General features: G+C 39.7%; 1 protein-coding gene across 3 annotated transcripts in view; it reads left to right on the top strand.

The window, feature by feature from the left end:
- The window catches only part of bcl9 (BCL9 transcription coactivator), a 522,554-nt gene that overhangs the window by 467,173 nt on the left and 36,265 nt on the right, over positions 1-19,116 (top strand). For all 3 annotated transcript variants that reach the window (XM_039743665.1, XM_039743666.1, XM_039743667.1), the window contains 2 exons: positions 9,967-10,077; positions 11,405-11,582. In XM_039743665.1, coding sequence (XP_039599599.1) covers positions 9,967-10,077; positions 11,405-11,582 — 289 coding nt within the window. The remainder of the gene's footprint in view (positions 1-9,966; positions 10,078-11,404; positions 11,583-19,116) is intronic.

Genomic DNA, 19,116 nt, shown 5'->3' on the forward strand with positions numbered 1-19,116 from the left:
GAAATGCTGTGTGCCTTTTACACCAGATGTAACGGGACATTTGCCTTCCAAAAAGTTCAACTTTTGTCTCATCAGTCCACAAGGTATTTTCCCAAAAGTCTTGGCAATCATTGAGATGTTTCTTAGCAAAATTGTGACGAGCCCTAATGTTGTTTTTGCTTAACAGTGGTTTGCGTCTTGGAAATCTGCCATGCAGGCCGTTTTTGCCCAGTCTCTTTCTTATGGTGGAGTCATGAACACTGATCTTAATTGAGGCAAGTGAGGCCTGCAGTTCTTTAGACGTTGTCCTGGGGTCTTTTGTGACCTCTCGGATGAGTCGTCTCTGCGCTCTTGGGGTAATTTTGGTCGGCCGACCACTCCTGGGAAGGTTCAGCACTGTTCCATGTTTTTGCCATTTGTGGATAATGGCTCTCACTGTGTTTCGCTGGAGTCCAAAAGCTTTAGAAATGGCTTTATAACCTTTACCAGACTGATAGATCTCAATTACTTCTGTTCTCATTTGTTCCTGAATTTCTTTGGATCTTGGCATGATGTCTAGCTTTTGAGGTGCTTTTGGTCTACTTCTCTGTGTCAGGCAGCTCCTATTTAAGTGATTTCTTGATTGAAACAGGCATGGCAGTAATCAGGCCTGGGGGTGGCTACGGAAATTGAACTCAGGTGTGATACACCACAGTTAGGTTATTTTTTAACAAGGGGCAATTACTTTTTCACACAGGGCCATGTAGGTTTGGATTTTTTCTCCCTAAATAATAAAAACCATCATTTAAAAACTGCATTTTGTGTTTACTTGTGTTATATTTGACTAATGGTTACATGTGTTTGATGATCAGAAACATTTTGTGTGACAAACATGCAAAAGAATAAGAAATCAGGAAGGGGCAAATAGTTTTTCACACCACTGTAGTCGACCAGCCCCTTCCTCTCCTTAATTTCATAAGGGCCTTGCCAATGAGCCAGTAATTTGGAATGAGAGGTAGGAACTAAAACCATGACACGGTCTCCTGGGCAGAATTCCTGCAGAGACGTACCCCGGTTATAGCATCGTGCCTGAGCTGCTTGCGCCTTTTCCATATGTGTTTTTAATATGGGTCTAATTTTCTCAAATCTATCACGTAACTGTGCGATATACTCTAATATATTTGTTGACGGGAGGGCCTCTTCCTCCCATCCTTTTTTTAGAACGTCTAATATGCCCCGGGTTGTCGTCCATATAGCAATTCAAAGGGCGAGAACCCCGTGGAGGCTTGTGGAACTTCCCGATATGCAAAAAGGACGAGGAGGAGGAGCTGATCCCAGTTCCTTCCATCCTCATTGACTACCTTACGAAACATCTGTTTGAGAGTTTGATTAAACCTCTCTACAAGACCATCGGTTTGAGGATGATATACCATGGTCTAAGTGTTTTATTTGAAGTAGCTTGGCAGTCTCCCTGAACGTCTGCGAGGTGAAAGGAGTCCCTTGATCCGTCAGGATTTCTTTAGGGATTCCGACACGCGCAAATACACCAACTAATTCCTGTGCGATAGCTTTTGAAGTAGCTGAGCGCAGCGGAACAGCCTCTGGAAACCGGGTAGCATAATCTACCAGGACAATTATATATTTATGACCTCTGGCTGAGGGTTCTAGGGGTCCCATCAGGTCGACCCCAATACGTTCAAAAGGGATATCTATTAAGGGTAAGGGAATTAGAGGAGCATGGTCCCTCCTAGGAATTTGCCTCAATTGACAGTCTGGACAGGATGTGCAAAAGTGGCGAACCTCCTCGTTAATTCCGGGCCAAAAAAATCGGAGCTTAATTCTCTCAAGTGTTTTTTGAAGACCCAAATGGGCTCCCAGCAGATGGGTATGTGCTAGTTCACAGACCTGTCACCGGTAAGTCCGTGGTACTAACAACAGTGATCTCATCTGTCCCTCATGTTCTGCCACCCGGTATAACAGATCATTATTAAGCACAAAGTGAGGATCCTGTGGCATTGGATGTGAGGTGCGTTGGCCGTCTATGAGAACAACTGCATTCTTTGCAAATTTAAGGTAGTCGTCATTCCATTGCACCCTTTTAAATGAAGCCGGCGTCTGCCTGAATTGAAACTGCAGACGTGATAGAGGATCGGATTCGACCTCGAGGGGCGGGTTTTCGTCCGTGATGACGTCTTAGGTTGCGGCATCCCTGGTGTTTCATCATCATCACCACAGGCCGATGTCCGCTCCTCTGCCGGCTGTAAACACGGCGTGGAGGGAGTTGAGGGCGCAGAATCAGCGTCCGTGACAAGACCTAGTGATCGAGGAGAAGTGCCTGTATCACTGCTATTTATGTTGACCCAATCTCTTCCTAGTATCATGGGAAAAGGAGGTTTATCCATTACAGCCACCATTAACTTTTTGACTATGCCATCCTGACAGATGAAGCAGTTGGCGGATCGATAATATCGAATATCCCCGTGAATACAGGTAATGCAGGTCTTATTTGCAGGTCTTATTCTTACACCATTGTCGCAGCAATATCAAATGGCAAGCAACAATGGAAATGTTACTGCCGGAATCAAATAAAGCGATTACTTTAATTCCATTAACTAGCACTTCTCCCGCATGCGAACAAGCCAGGGGATTAGCGAGAGCGCACCGTGCCTCCTCCCACATTACTCTGCAGACCCCTTTGTTGCTTCGCAGGGCCTGCCGGCGCGTCTCAGGATCCACCCGAATATGCTTCGTATTATAGCTGCGGGACTCTGTATTAGGGACGCAAGCACGCCCGAGTTCACCCAAGTCCCATTATGACCCTCCCAAGCTGGTTTCCGCCTTTAGGTGATCAGGCTGGCTGGGCGATTTTAACGGGTAGGCTTCGGAGCAACAAAGCGCAGGCCACCTGCTCCACTATTTGGTGGCTGGAATTTTCATGGGGTTTTAGCCAATCCACCACTTTAGCCCATAAAGCCACGTCTTGTTTCCTGATTGCCTTAGCGTGGTTAAATGTCCAGGCCATTATGTTTCTCACCTGCCAGCCTTGGTTTCTCCCACCTTTATTAAAAGGCTTGCCCTTCATGGGATATGATGAGGCAGACCCAGGAGGCCATAATAAGAACCCAAGGTATCCCATGACGCACTTGGCTCTAGTCTGTGGTTCCCGGGGCTATTTTTCCTCACACCTTTAAAAGGATGATGGGTCGAAGCATACTCAAGCTGTCCCCGATACGTCCCAACTGACGCCCACTCGGCAACTCGGGAGCAGTACTTACCCATCTGATAGTTTGTTAGATTATGAGCGTGTGTCGAGCCTAGGTTGAGGTTTATCCTTCGTTCCCTCCTGGAGGCTATCATCCTGCCGGCTACGCCACTGTAAAAAGAAGCAACTTGACACACGTAGAAAAAGGTTTGGGGCAGCCACCCATATAATATTCATAGTTGCAAAGGATTCTTTTAAGTTTAGTCAATGATGTTGACAGTACGGAGTCCAAAACAGAAGTGGTGAAGGTTTGAAAAGATGGCGGTTTTAAATGGTCAGACAGGAAGTGATGTATGTAGACAGGAAGTGATGTGGGTTGACCGGAAGTGGTGTTTCTCTGACATCAGTCTGGGCGCCGGAACTGGAAGTGCCGTCGTTCTAGGCACCGGAACTGGAAGTGACGTTCTTGATTTGATAGGTTTTCCCGCGGATAGTCTGTAGAGATAGCAGGAGAAGGTTTAATGCACCCCGCCCTCCCCTGGCCTGGCGTGGAATTACCTTTACTTGGTCCACACAATGTCCTCCTATTCGCACGTGTGTGACAGAATATTAGCATAAGTTCAGCAATTTTACTGTCTGCCTTGATGACTATTCTATTATTTCAAACAAAACTTGAAAACGTGGGTATTGTCTTTAATTATAAAATTTTACTACTGACCTATTGTCTTGCTCATAGTTATTTAATGAGTTTTTTTTTACCCTTCTTGGCCATTAAGGTAATTGGATGCTTGCCTGTTTTGTATGCAATGAGTAAACAAGAATCTCAACTAGCAAAAGAGTGTTTGCTTACACCACTCCAAAACTATGGATTAGCTTACTACCTTTGGTTTCTAATGCTAAAACTGTTAAGTTTTAAGCTGAGATTTATTCAACTTTTAATTAGTATGTTTTTTTGCCTGTTTCTATTTGTAATGCTGCCTTATGTAAGGCATTATATAAAGTTGTCTTGCCTAAGTGTACATTTTGACCCCATGAAATGAACATGACGGGGTTGGCATGTGGTTTATACATATAACTGGCAAAAAGATTGTGCCGTGTCAAAAATAGATTTTATAGTAACAGTAGAGTAAACTGTCAGAATGGTGTCTGTATCGCAACCTAGCACTCTGGTGGAGAGAACATGTTGACATTGTGTACTTGTAACACATGTGACAAATGTTGTCCAAAATAGACAGACAAATATTTCCCATATAGTTACATTTAGCAGAATGGAAAAATGTGTTGTAAAGGCTTCATTTTAAATGTGGGGGTGTGTACTGTATTTATTGGTATTATTTCCCTTTTAACAATATAATTGGAAGGTGCTGGACACACAGAGCAAATGAGGAGATTACGCTTCCACAAAAAAGTAGTTTGGTAAGCAAAAGGTAACTTATTCTTTCTAGGACTTGTATGGTCAGATACAGCCTTCAGAGCAATTAGCTGATGCAATTGTCGGGTCGCTGTACAGATCAAATTATTTCTATCCTTTACAGCTGTTCAAGTGGCAGGGATGAGGTAGGGGATTTTGAACTGAAAGTAGCATAGTGTAATTGTTTGCAATGTATTGTCTGGAAGTGGGAAATTAAAAACCGCTTGACTCTGTGGCAAAGGCTCTTTAATTACCACAGCAAGTCTTAATTATGTGGTATGTGGTTAACCACACAGTTTGGAAGAGAGGACAGCTCTCTTTGCTGTGATGACGTTTTGGAGACAGAGAGGCTCTTTCCTGTGGCTCCATTTCCTGTAAAGATCACATGTTAGCCTTCTTGCATAAAGCCATCTTGAGGAAGCAGTAATAAAACTCTCCCTTGTTCTGTTGCTAATAAATTGGTCATGGAGACTTGTTTGATTTTTTTTTTTTCCTTTTGGAAATAACAGTGTGACATTGTCAACTCTTGATTACCCACAGGTTTTGATTTTGTACTTTCCTTTACTGGTCTACTAAATTGTAAATTGATGTTAGACAATAGAAGTATCACCAGTGTTGCTGCTAAAGCTTTTAAATGTTGTATATGAACATGCAATCTGCACCCAGTAAGATCTGTGGTAAGCTGTTTCTTCTTTGGGTTCTCTAGTTTTCCTCCCACACCCCAAATATGTACATGTTTAGATTAATTGACAGACCTAATTTGTCTCCACATGTGCGGATAGGTTCATATGATGGACACCCTGTGTACGTGTCTGTCCAGGGTTGTTTGCTTCTTTGCTTCTGATATTGCCAAGATAGTCTCTGGCTCCCTTTGAGTTTAAATTGGATTCATCCAGCTTGTGAATGTTAGTTTTTCCTTTGTTTAAGTGAAATGAATGACTTATAAAAAGTACAAGCTTTAAGCTGAATAAGCCAGTTATCCCATTTGGCCTTAAGATGTTCTTATGTGCCATTTTCTCTTTCAGTATTTTTGCAGAAAAGCCATTTAAAGTAATATGGTATCAATTTCGCGAGTGCTTCAAAGTCAGGACAGGACAAGATAGGTATATGTAAGCTGGCTGGTCAATTGTGGATGTTTGAGTGGCATCAGTATGCTCACATGGAATGAGAGTCCATTCTTTAAATCAGAAAGGTTAGAGAAGTGAGCAGAGACTGTCTTGGCAAAGAAATAAATTGTAACCCCACGTGGGCATTAGTGCTTTCCTATAATGGGGCATTATCTCTATGATAATGAAGATTTGTAGCGGTGATTGTTAATACCACGATACTAGTCTCATGGAGCCAGGCATGATTCTCAAACAAGAATACACATCTGTGGACAGCCTATTTAAAAGTGTGTAGTGAATAACAGCAAGATCCTGGGCTGGAAAAGTTACACACAAAGGGCTTCTTCATAAAACACTCGCCCCCAGTTCCTAGAGTCTGTTTGTTTTAATCTATGGTTGGGATTTTAGGGAGAGAGCAAAAAATACTGAACAAAAGACGTGACGCTGAGAGAAAATGAAAAGCTAAAATTGGTGTCATCCATTCAGCAGATTAGTAGTACAATATAAATGGAACTTAATAATTAGTTTGCATGTTGTAATGAGCAGTGCAATAGTGGAGACAGAGACGCACACAGGTCTGTAGAGCACTGCAGCTTTTGAGCTCCACATGTTTGTGAAGTGCCTCTGTCTGCTACAATATCCTTCTTTCATTTTAACTATTGCATCGCTATATGATGTAACAGCAAATAGTATAGATAAGCATTGTGGTCTATGGATATACAATGTGTTATAATGAAGCAGCTCTTTTGTCAGGGCATGTTTGAATTTCCAATTAGACAGTAATGTTAAATTCTTTGTTATTGATTTAGATGTGCAGTTGAAAGATGGATGTTGTGTAGCCACATCAATGCATCTTGATTCGGGTGTTTTGAGTTCTGAAATCTGTACCTTTTCTGGCTCTTCCTTATCTCTTTTAACGGCAGTCCTTTTGACGAAGTGTGACACACCATTTACTTCGAATACCCATTCTGCATATTTTCATGAATATAGCTGCCAGTTCTTTCAGGCTTATATCGATTCTTACACTATTGTCATAACCCCGAGCATACACAGAACCTGTGATATTGTATCTTTCACATTTACCACTCATCCATTGATGCCATTGAATGTAAACGTATAATCTGATGCTACAGATTGGTTTTTCTCGTGCATCAGATTGCTTAAAATGTGCAGTGTGCTCTCTGTACACGTGACACATATGTATATATCTAATAGGGTTTTTTATCTCTAGGCAGTTCATCACAAACAGAAACTTGATCTCTGTTGGGCCAGGTTAACAAGAGCACAACTTATCTTTGCAGTTCAAAATCATCACAACTGCTTTGTGTGACATCTTCATTATGTGTTGATTGGTTGAGAAATGTAACACTCAGTGAATCATCTATTTCTTCAAACCCAGTTTTAAGTAAATATTTGTTTCTAGTCATATAAATTTATATGTCCGGGTTCAGGGAGACTATGATAAGTGTTCAGGATGGGAACCGTGTAACCTCTAGCCACATCTCATTCTCAGTTCATCTCGGTTTTGAAGGAGTTTCCTGTCATCTGTGAAAATGTGAAAGTGAAATCATTGGCCTCTTTAGACTCAAGAGGTCAATGTTGCTTTATTTAGTAGTTTAATAAACAAGCCTGTTGTTGTGTGATCCTGTGGCACTGCTACTGAGATTACTGAATTTCCCTGCTGGCAACATTAAAGCGCAGGGACAGATGGGAAACTGGTGTTCAGATTTTAGCAGGAAACAAAACTGTCAAAGCAAAACTGCAATGGTCCATGACCGTTATATATGTTACAAAGTGTCACTACCATATGATGTCGGCTTGATTTTTGTATGCAGGCTGTGTATCCATGTATAGTGCAGTTTGCATGCCTAACGTATGCATATACTAACTTATAGCATTCTCCATCTCCCAAAAGCCACAAAGTAATACAGTGACCACAATTCTATTAATAAAAATATGCCAAAATAACAATAAGCAGTATTTGAACAAAAAAAGTAAATGAAAACATGAAAAAGTCTGTTTTTTACTTTTGCGTTAACACGATAGTGATTTGCTCCAGAATTGCAATAAATTAGCCTAGCACCACACAGTCTCTGAAAAATCATTCATTTGAATCGTTTAAACAAATGCTTTGTGTTTATTGTGGTGAATTGTTAAACCTTTTATATTGCTTGGTGGAGTTGTTGGTGTAATGCTAGATACTAGCAAAAAGAAAATATTCTTAGGGTGATACATGGGCCCAACTATTTGAACTGGATACCAAAGAACAGTCCAAGTTCTTCACAAGAAAAAATTGTTTAAGGTTTACCAGTCATGGTCATTACTTTTGGTAGGTATTATGCTCACATGGTACATAAACCTGCACATTCCACATTGAAAAAAGTTGCAGAAGCATCTGATAAAAGTTCTCCATGGAAATGTTAATACATGATTACATAAAAGGAATCATTTAAGTTGAGATGGACTGTTATTCCCTTGTCCTCTATACAATCCAGATTCTGGTCCCTCTGTTTTTCGTGTACTTCCGTCCTTTAAAATGCCACTGCTCCCAAATGTTTTCCTATTAAAGACAAGGTTATTGAGTAAGTCGAAAATGTGACTGTACTTGTGAGTACAGATGTCAGGCTGCTACAAGGTGATACATACCATTGTTTCCTGATGCAAGGCTGTTAGTCTGACAAAGGTTATGTATGGAAATATTTGGTAGGTAGTCCTTCTAATAAACAAATGTTGTTTTGGTCTGCTGTTCTTGAAAGTGAAGACAAGGAAAGGTGCTTTTCCCTGCTGCCAAATTCCATTTTGACCATGCCAAAGTTGAAGGCAAGGATGACACTGAGACAATTTTAATAAAATGTGAAAAACACTGGTTTTATTGCCATTTTATGTACCTCTCCAAAAGGGTAACTCTGTGCACAAAGTCGAGCAGTAATTGTACCTTCTTTAGCCCAAAAATGTCCACATTTTTATTCAGTAACCAGCTGCTGCTTTGATATTCTTCAGGTTCTTCTGTCACTATGTAAAATGGAAATTAGAGTTAATAACGGGAATGCAAAAAGTAAATTGCCATAGAAACACTTATTTGTTTGTAAGTTAGTAGTGTACATGAATGGAGAAAACAATAGAACAGCTGTTATATTTAGAAATGGGAAACAAATAAACCAAGCTCTCTTCCATTATTTTATATAGTGCTTCTGTACATTACTTTCTCCTGCCATTATTCTTGAATACAGCATTTTGGATTATCTTTCCACTAAGGGTACTTTTCCTCCATGTAAAAAGATACAATTCTCCCTAAAATACTTCCATTGTTTTAACAATGCATGTTATTACTAAGCTACTTTCCAAGGTTGTTCAGTTAACCAGACCTAGTACTGTATGTAACTTTTTGTATTTAAAAAAAAAACCAAAAAACTTTCAAGCTAAATGCTTTATTTCATATTAGTGGCTTCTGGCCTCAAATTAAAGAAAAAGCAGAGTTTTGGAAATTTGCTACTCCTTCATATCTCATACATACGTTCTGTAGGTAGGTCACTGGAACTATCAAGCAAAAAGTTTTATTCTCCAATGTTGACTCGCTTCTCTGTTGCTCAGTAAGCAGCCTATGAAGAAACAATAAACTGTACACCTGTAAGTGGCTTTGAGTAAGAAAACCCTCTTCTTGAACCTGACTATTTTTATATAAAACTGGAGCCTATCCTGGAAGCATGGAGGCACAAAGAAGGAACCAACCTTGAATGGAAAATAATATTGGAAATCAACCTCGCCTGCTTGTTGTTGGGATCTGGTCTTTAACTGGACAGCAGGAGACATACAAGTGCATTACTCTGGATAGTGAACAAATCTGTTTTTTAATCCATTTGTGAGGTAATTGCTTATCCCTCAGTCAGTGTGCCCCGCTAAGTAAATTTATTTAAACACAAATATCTGCATATCATGAAAATACTACGTAACAGTTCTTATTTTGTTATTACAATTGCATATATTTTTGGACATGCTGCTCACTGCTCTTCCATTGTGTACAAATCTCCTTGAAAGTAGTATGTAGCCATGCATGCTTGCTCCTCTCTTCATGCTGGTCGACCCTAAACGAAAAAAGAAATCTCTAAAAGAAAATTTACTGACAGTTTCATTGCCCTCTCACATCCTTAAATATGTTGTATACAAACAGACCAAAAAGCTAATAGATTATCACATTTTCTTTCATATAAAAGTATGTATGATAATGTTATAGTCTCTCTCTATCTGTAATTTCACATTTCCGTTCTTGCTATACTTGTATCCTTTAACAGATGCTGGAAGCCGAAGTAAGCGAATGTGTGTAGCAGAGAGACGGCAGCCTTACAGTGGTACTGACTGGTGCTCTGGCGGTGAGAGTGATGAAGATGAGCAAGGCTTCTTCAGTAAGTGCTTTCTTTATTAGAAGGCTTTCATGGCCAAGGCTATACAAGGTAATATGTTATTCTTTAACCATAACCAAAATCAAGTAAAGCATATGCTTCAGGTAAGCTGCTGTTCTGTTTATTTAAGCTTATGCACAGTATCTTCTCGTGTCATGGTGCTGCTTCTTCATTATAAGAGGTTTCAATTAAAATCTCTGTACACTAATAAGCTTTTCATAGTTAAATTGGATGTTGCTGACCTCAGTTTTCGGGAATCTCCTATTGCTTCTAGTGTTGTTGACACTGTGCATTGATATGTCACATTATGTGACCTTTGCAGTATTTTTCAGTTGTAGCCTTCATTTACATACTCTTAATGAGTTGGAGGTAGTCGGTTGCTGGCTCCTGTGAAGTTGATCTGCTAATGTGACATAATCGGCGACTCACTCCAGCTAGTCCACGACTCATCCAAACAACATTAAAATGTGTTGATTTTGTCTTTTGTCATGGACTGGGCCTTGTGTGCATGAGATCAAGAAAAACCAATGAATGCTTATGCAGAAGTAGAAGTGATGACGATTAAGGACTGCAGATGTTTTGGACTTTATAAACAGAAGGAAAGCTCATCTGTGTGATGTCTCATGTTTTACACTCTGACAAAATAGAGAAGGAAAAAAGGGGCTGATATTGTGGCTGAACTCGGTTGTATGTGTTATCCTTTCATGAAGCATGAACTCAAAATCAGTCACCATGTCGTTGTCTTTCACAAAAAGGGATGTCCATGAATGTACTGGAAGGCTGGCACATAGTTACTAAATTTGTAATGGCCAGTGATTTTCAGTTATGTAATTTGACCTGGTCCAGTGATGAGACCGGCAACTGTTCCAGCGAGGTGGATATGCTCCACATGTAAAAGTTGCATAATGCAACATCAACTTAAACTGACTGTCTATACAATTAAATAAAGACGCTGACTTCTGATTAGGGGGAAAAAAATATTTGGAATAAATTTATCTTGCACCTTGGAGGTTCCGCCACTTTACCATGGTATAACCGAAAGATTTTATTAAAGGTTAGTGGTTAAGAAGCAGAAAAACATGAAGTAGAAGTATAGTGTCAAACAGAAATGTAACCAACCCCACACACATTCCCCAACACCCCAGCAAAAAATAATACAAACACCACTTGCATGAGCTGCTATGTGGAATTTTTTTCAATTTCATATTCTGCTTTCAGATTTATTCAATTTTCTTCTTTGTTTTAGTCACATGCATGCATTTACTGTACATCTTTAATAATAGTTAAGTCTGAACTTTATTTCTTTTCGATCTTTCGTTCTGCTTTCCAGATTGTAATTCTAATGATGTGAAACCCCAGGACTCTCATCCATCTAATGCAGGAATCAGCAGATCTTCCACTCCTTCTCATAACTCCGTAGGGGGGCAGAGTGCCGCACCCGAGTCAGCTGGCAGCCAAAAGACACCATCTAAAGTTGTTTACGTTTTTTCCACAGAGATGGCCAACAAGTAAGTATGGATATAAACACGTGTGTGTGTGGTGAAAGAAATGTGCAGTTTTCTTCAGTCTCATAAGTGCTAAATTAAACATGAAAAAAATCTGGTCCTTGATTGGAAAGGAATTTAAAAATGAAAATAAATGATTAAATCATTATAAAAATGTATGCTTTACTACAATAAAAGATGACTGTCTTATAAACTTCTGTCGATATACTATGGACACAGTAACATTTTTTTAAAATACTGAATTCATGGTATACTAAAAGTAAATATAAAGTAATTAATTTTTTTAAGTACCACTTAAGACAACATGGTTTAGCCCTAAAATTATAAATAACAATACACACCAAATATGTTACTTCCTCAAATGTACTTCTATAATTTCTGATAAAATGTAATGTTTGCAGTAGAAAAAAAATGATTAATTTAATTTGGAGTAATTTGTCAACCTCACCGGGCCTCTTGGATGTGCCAGAAAACCTACATGAACATGAGGTGGAAGTTCCTTGTCCTCACATACATGACTAGACTGGGATGAAAACTCAACCACCTAGAGATGAACGGCAGAAACCTTAACTATTGTGCTGCCCTTGTGATATTGCTGTTGTGGTATTGGTAGTACTACCATTAATATGCCATAATTATTCTAGCATGGTTTGGCAATTTGCAAGTACATCGTAAAGCATTTTGTATGGCTGAAATATGCAGCATTGTGAGCTAATTTTCCCAGAAGCAAGTACAGAATAAATTCCTTTTCAATCAGATATTTTTGTAAAGTATTAGGGTGATGTTTTGTAGGTGGGTATGGTGATTACGTGCATTGACTCTAAAGCTATTGGCTGCACAATGCATCCTACATTTAAAATGCAGTTGTTAGGAATGTGCCTCAGACCAAGTGCATTGTACCTCCACCTACTCAATTACTTTGCATTTCTCCATGTAGGCCTAGCACTATTACTAACTTACAAAGCAGTTGTCAATACTGTCCCAAGAATACTCTGTGCTTCTTATCTCAAATAAACCAGTGAGATGATTAATATCTAGCTTCACGAGTCTGGGTAAACTTTATTTTGTTTTTATGAGATTTAATCTCCATTAAATCTAGCATAGGTCTGTTCATGAGAATCTATCAGCTGAATCATTTCAATCAAGGTGTAGGAGTCATCTTATCTCCTTTGCTTTCTAGTAGTATTCTTGATAACTTGACTCTGAAATTCTTTACTGTGTTACATCTTGTCTGTTTTCAATTGAGTACAGGCTTTCTACATTGCAACGTTCCATTTTGTGGATAGCAAGGGGGTCTCTCAGTATTGCATTGCTGTCTGTACTTTTTCCTTGTACTGATGAGTTGGCTTCATAACTTAGTAAATTGTCTTATAATGGTGAATGTCATTAAAAAATGATTATGTAGTGTAGTGATGTATAAACAAATTTATTTATTTTAACTTTCTACAGGCTCATTCTTAGCAACTGCACAGCATCCATAGGCAGGAAAATTTAACTGAGGTAAATAAGAACAATTCCACTAATGAAAAAATTCAGTCACATAGGAGTAAAAGGAAAGTAGGAAGCCTGTCTTAATGGGAAAGGCATGTGAAAGATGAAATCCATCTCCCACAGACTTCTAATGAGAGAATTGTCTTTTTTATAATCCGTTTGTTTTTGTTTTTTTTAAAGTGGAGTTTTTAGGCCGTTGTTAATCACCTATACATACAATTTAAAGTCTGAGCGATCCTGATTGTTTGCAGAATTAATACAAGGACTGCACTTCAGAACTATGCAAAAGATCCAGTTTTCAACAATTGCTTTGAAATCTAAGGTGATTTGGACAATTAACTCCCACAGCATGAAAATTAGCTTGTGTTAGTTAGGTGATTTGGCACTGCATAGAGATGGAAGCGGTTTAAAAAAAAAAAAAAAAAGCACCAAATAAGTTAATCCTTTTGAGTCTGTTCCATATTCAGAATCACAGTATATATTTTTTAATAAAACTGCAGATATAGGTTTGTGGGGGCTGGCAGTGCAGAGCCATTCTAGTCTGGAATAGAGCTAAGAGCTAGCTGTTAGCTGGCTGGGTCCCTCACTATATTCATAGTACAATTTATAGTTTTCTGTGCATATCCAATGACATTTAAAAGTAAGGCAGCATTTATGACCTGCTTTGAAAATGTTTTGGCTCTTTCCTTTGATCTTTCTTTTTTTATGGTGCTCTTTTTAAGGTAGAAGAAACTGAAAGTCTGTCAGCTTCTTGTCATACATATTAAGAGTTCCTGTACCACATGATGATCAGTGTTCATTTGAATATTGGTTTGTAAAGTCAAGTATTGAAATATTGTTTACAAGCTGTTTATTTAGACAAAGGAGTGTGTTGAATCTCCCTGTAGTAGGTATGTAAGTAGATAGATAAATTATACTTTATTTGTCCCCAAGGGGTTTTTATGTTTGTTGTGGCAATGATATTTGGAATCTACTGGGTGTCTGTCTAAGGAAGGAGTGGAAAAAGTGCATTAAGCACAATGGATTTCTGAAAGGGGACAGCAAAGATCTCAAACCTGCATATGTGCAGTTGAGTAAAACGCATGCTAATCCCCCATGACAGAAATTACTTTACCTGTTTCCATATTAAGCACTACAATTTGGGGGGTAAGTTCGGGGTAGCCATTTGTGTAATTGCTGTTAAATTGCAGACCTTTACTGAGCAGTGGGTTACACATTTTTACACTCACCTAAAGGATTATTAGGAACACCTGTTCAATTTCTCATTAATGCAATTATCTAATCAACCAATCACATGGCAGTTGCTTCAATGCATTTAGGGGTGTATCCTGAACTCCAAACTGAATGTCAGAATGGGAAAGAGAGGTGATTTAAGCAATTTTGAGCGTGGCATGGTTGTTGGTGCCAGACGGGCCGGTCTGAGTATTTCACAACCTGCTCAGTTACTGGGATTTTCGCGCACAACAATTTCTAGGGTTTACAAAGAATGGTGTGAAAAGGGAAAAACATCCAGTATGCGGCAGTCCTGTGGGCGAAAATGCCTTGTTGATGCTAGAGGTCAGAGGAGAATGGGCTGACTGAGTCAAGCTGATAGAAGAGCAACTTTGACTGAAATAACCACTCGTTACAACCGGGGTATGCAGCAAAGCATTTGTGAAGCCACAACACGCACAACCTTGAGGCGGATGGGCTACAACAGCAGAAGACCCCACCGGGTACCACTCATCTCCACTACAAATAGGAAAAAGAGGCTACAATTTGCACAAGCTCACCAAAATTGGACAGTTGAAGACTGGAAAAATGTTGCCTGGTCTGATGAGTCTCGATTTCTGTTGAGACATTCAAATGGTAGAGTCAGAATTTGGCGTATACAGAATGAGAACATGGATCCATCATGCCTTGTTACCACTGTGCAGGCTGGTGGTGGTGGTGTAATGGTGTGGGGGATGTTTTCTTGGCACACTTTAGGCCCCTTAGTACCAATTGGGCATCGTTTAAATGCCACGGGCTACCTGAGCATTGTTTCTGACCATGTCCAACCCTTCATGACCACCATGTACCCATCCTCTGATGGCTACTTCCAGCAGGATAATGCACCATGTCACAAAGCTCGAATCATTTCAAATTGGTTTCTTGAACATGACAATGAGTTCACTGTACTAAAATGGCCCCCACAGTCACCAGATCTCAACTCAATAGAGCATCTTTGGGATGTGGTGGAACGGGAGCTTCGTGCCCTGGATGTGCATCCCACAAATCTCCATCAACTACAAGATGCTATCCTATCAATATGGGCCAACATTTCTAAAGAATGCTTTCAGTACCTTGTTGAATCAATGCCACGTAGAATTAAGGCAGTTCTGAAGGCGAAAGGGGGTCAAACACCGTATTAGTATGGTGGTCCTAATAATCCTTTAGGTGAGTGTATATGTGACAGCTTAATTTCGGACAGCACACTTTTCATGATTATCCTTCCCCTCCAAAAGCCTGCCTTTTTTTGCCTGAATTTATGCAGTACACACAGTGGTTTTAAATACTTAAGTTTGAAATGAATAACAGAATTTTGAATGGGTGTTTTGTTTTCTCTTTCTTCCCCAACATCCCCCCCATCCCACCCCCGATTTTCTTAACCCAGTACTGTTATAACTTTTCTTTTTTCCCCACATCTATCAAGGGAAACACTTGGTTGCTCTTCTCCATTGACGTTCTACTGCTGCCAGATCAGATGTAGAGATCAGAAATCTACCAGACACTGCAGACTTTGCATAAACGTGAAAAAAATGCACTTTTTTAAAACCATGACTTTGGTGGCTAAAAAAAAAAAACCAAGAAATGTCAAGTCGAAATTGGCCTGATTTGAATGAATATTTAAATGTGCTTATGTTACTGTGTTTTGTGTTAGTCCGTCTTTCTAGTAAGTATTTAAATCAATGCTGCCAGGATAGGATGGACTCTTGATACCCTCAAGTCAATAGATGGGTTACAATGTACTGTAAATCCCTCAGCTAAACTCTTACAAAGCCATGTACAAAGCACACAAGAATACAATTCAAACTAAAAAGTTTTATATTTTTATAGTGTTATAAATAGCTTGTATTAAAGGCTATTTTTTTCTCCACTCTTTCCTACATTGGTACTTTCAAGTGCCTAGAGAACAAACGTTAGTTCTCTGGCAAAAATACGTATAAAGGACCTGGCAGGAGAGGCTCCTTATAAAAACTCTTAATAAAAATCTATCAAGTAAACATACATTTGATGAATATGATGACTTTTCAAGAGGTTTTCAAGTAACATTAACCAGAATTTCATTAATACTTAACATTTGTATAACACAGATTTTTGTAGTGAAATCACTGCATTTCAAAATATTGTAATAAAAGGTGGCACCATTTCCATTTGCTCTGCTTATGTTTATGATGGCCAAAATCATTTCAATGCTTACTGATTATTACCTAAGTATAGTTTGTTTTACTAAACACATGAAGTTCTTTATTGCTCAAACTACTGTAAGTCTGAAGGCTGTCACCATTGCAGGATTGCTGACATAAAATACAATTCCTTCATTTTCTGTTAGTCACTCCTTCTAAAATATAAGAATGTGTAGGGTGTACCAGCTCAATGGTAGTTAAAATATGCCGCAAATAAACTAGTGATCTCTGAATTAGTAGGAACTGGAACATCCTGCACAAGGTTGTAACATGCTATGTCGTGAAATTTTAAAATGTAGACACTCAATATTTTGATTCACAACTTCACGTTTTGATTCACAACAACACGTTTCTGTAGCAAGGTTCGGCAACTTCATGCTTAGCCCAAGGACTACTGTAAGTTGTCAATTTTTGAATTAAAGTTTGATAACCAAGGTTCTAAACTACTTTCTACAGCATTGAGAGATAAAAAAAACTAAATCTAGTATATAGAGGTTTTCCATAAAAGCCAAAACTAACTCCTAAAGTTTTAAGAAAAATAACTTTTAACAGATCTATTTTACTAAAGCAAATGTTTTTGGCCCTGCCTGTAGTCTAGAACAAGATATTGTGCATTTAGGAAAACAGGAACTCACACACTGATTTCAGATTTTAATGTTTCATTTACCCTTAAAGCTGAAAGTATTACAGACATTACTGTGGTTGTAATGGGGTATATGTTTTGAAGTTTGTGTCCCTGAAATATTATCATTCCTGTTATGCTTCTGGGGAAGTGTACATGCTGGCCCTGCACTCTGTTAAAATAAACTGCTCAAAAAAATGAAAAGAACACTTTGAAAACATATCAGATCTCAATGGGGAAAAAAATCATGCTGGATCTCGACTGATATGGTAATGTGTTTGGAACGAATGGATGCCACATCGTTTGATGGAAATGAAAATGATCAAACTACAGATGGCTGAATTCAAAGACACCCTGAAAATCAAAGTGGAAAAAATAATACGACAGGCTAGTCCATTTTGCCGAAATTTCATTGCGGCAACTCAAATTCGTACTCAGTAGTTTGTGTGGCTCCCACGTGCCTGTAGGCATGCCTGACAATGTTAGGGCATGCTCCTAATAAGATAACAGATGGTGTCCTGGGGTCTCCTCCCAGATCTGGACCAGGGCATCGCTGAGCTCCTGGACAATCTGAGGTGCAACCTGGCGGCGTCAGATGGACCGAAACATGATGTCCCAGAGGTGTTCTATTGGATTTAGGTCAGGCGAGCGTGAGGGCCAGTCAATGGTATTAATTCCTTCATCCTCCAGGAACAGCCTGCATATTTCCGCCACATGAAGCCAGGCATTGTCATGCACCAGGAGTAACCTAGGGCCCACTGCACCAGCATAGGGTCAGACAATGGGTCCAAGGATTTCATCCCAATACCTAATGGCAGTCAAGGTGCCGTTGTCTACCCTGTAGAGGTCTGTGCGTCCCTCCATGGATATGCCTCCCCAGACCATCATTGACCCACCACCAAACCAGTCATGCTGAACAATGCTACAGGAAGCATAACTTTCTCTACGGCTTCTCTAGACCCTTTTTTACGTCTGTCACATGTGCGCAGGGTGAATCTCCTCTCATCTGTGAAAAGCACAGGGTGCCTGTGGTGGACCTGCCGATTCTACTATTCTGTGGCAAATGCCAATCGAGCTTCACGGTGCCAGGCAGTCAGCACAGGGCCCACTAGAGAACATTTGGCCCTCAGGCCACCCTCATAAAGTCTGTTTCTGATTGTTTGGTCAGAGACATTCACACCAGTGGCCTGCTGGAGGTCATTTTGTGTGGCTCTGGCAGTGCTCATCCTGTTCCTTCTTGCCCAAAGGAGAAGATATCAGTCCTGCTGATGGGTTAAGGACCTTCTATGGCCCTGTCCAGTTCTGCTAGAGTAACGGACTGTCTCCTGGAATCTCCTGCATGCCTTTGAGACTGCGCTGGGATAACAACATTTATTTATAAAGCACATTTTCATGTAAAAAGTAGCTCAAAGTGCTTTACATAATGAAGAATATAAAAATAAAAGACACAGTAAGAAAATAAAATAAGTCAACATTAATTAACATGGAATAAGAGTAAGGTCCAATGGCCAGGGTGGACAGAAAAAGCAAAAAAACTCCAGACGGCTGGAGAAAAAAATGAAATCAGTAGGGATTCCAGACCATTAGACTGCCCAGTCCCCTCTGGGATACACAGCAAACCTTCTGGCAATGGCACGTATTGATGTGCCATCCTGGAGAAGTTGGATTACCTGTGCAACCTCTGTAGGGTCCAGGTATCACCTCATGCTACCAGCAGTGACACTGACTGCAGCCAAGTACAAAACTAGTGAAAAAACAGTCAGAAAAGATGAGGAGGGAAAAATGTCCGTGGCCTCCACCTGTTAAACCATTCGTGTTTTGGGGGTTGTCTCATTGTTGCCCCCTAGTGCACCTGTTGTTAATTTCATTAACACCAAAGCAGCTGAAACTGATTAACAACCCCCTGTGCTACTTAACTGACCAGATCAATAGCCCAGAAGTTTCATTGACTTTATGCTATACTCGGATTAAAAAGTGTTACTTCAATTTTTTTGAG

This window comes from Polypterus senegalus, chromosome 2 (assembly GCF_016835505.1).
Source record: "Polypterus senegalus isolate Bchr_013 chromosome 2, ASM1683550v1, whole genome shotgun sequence".
Taxonomy (NCBI): domain Eukaryota; kingdom Metazoa; phylum Chordata; class Cladistia; order Polypteriformes; family Polypteridae; genus Polypterus; species Polypterus senegalus.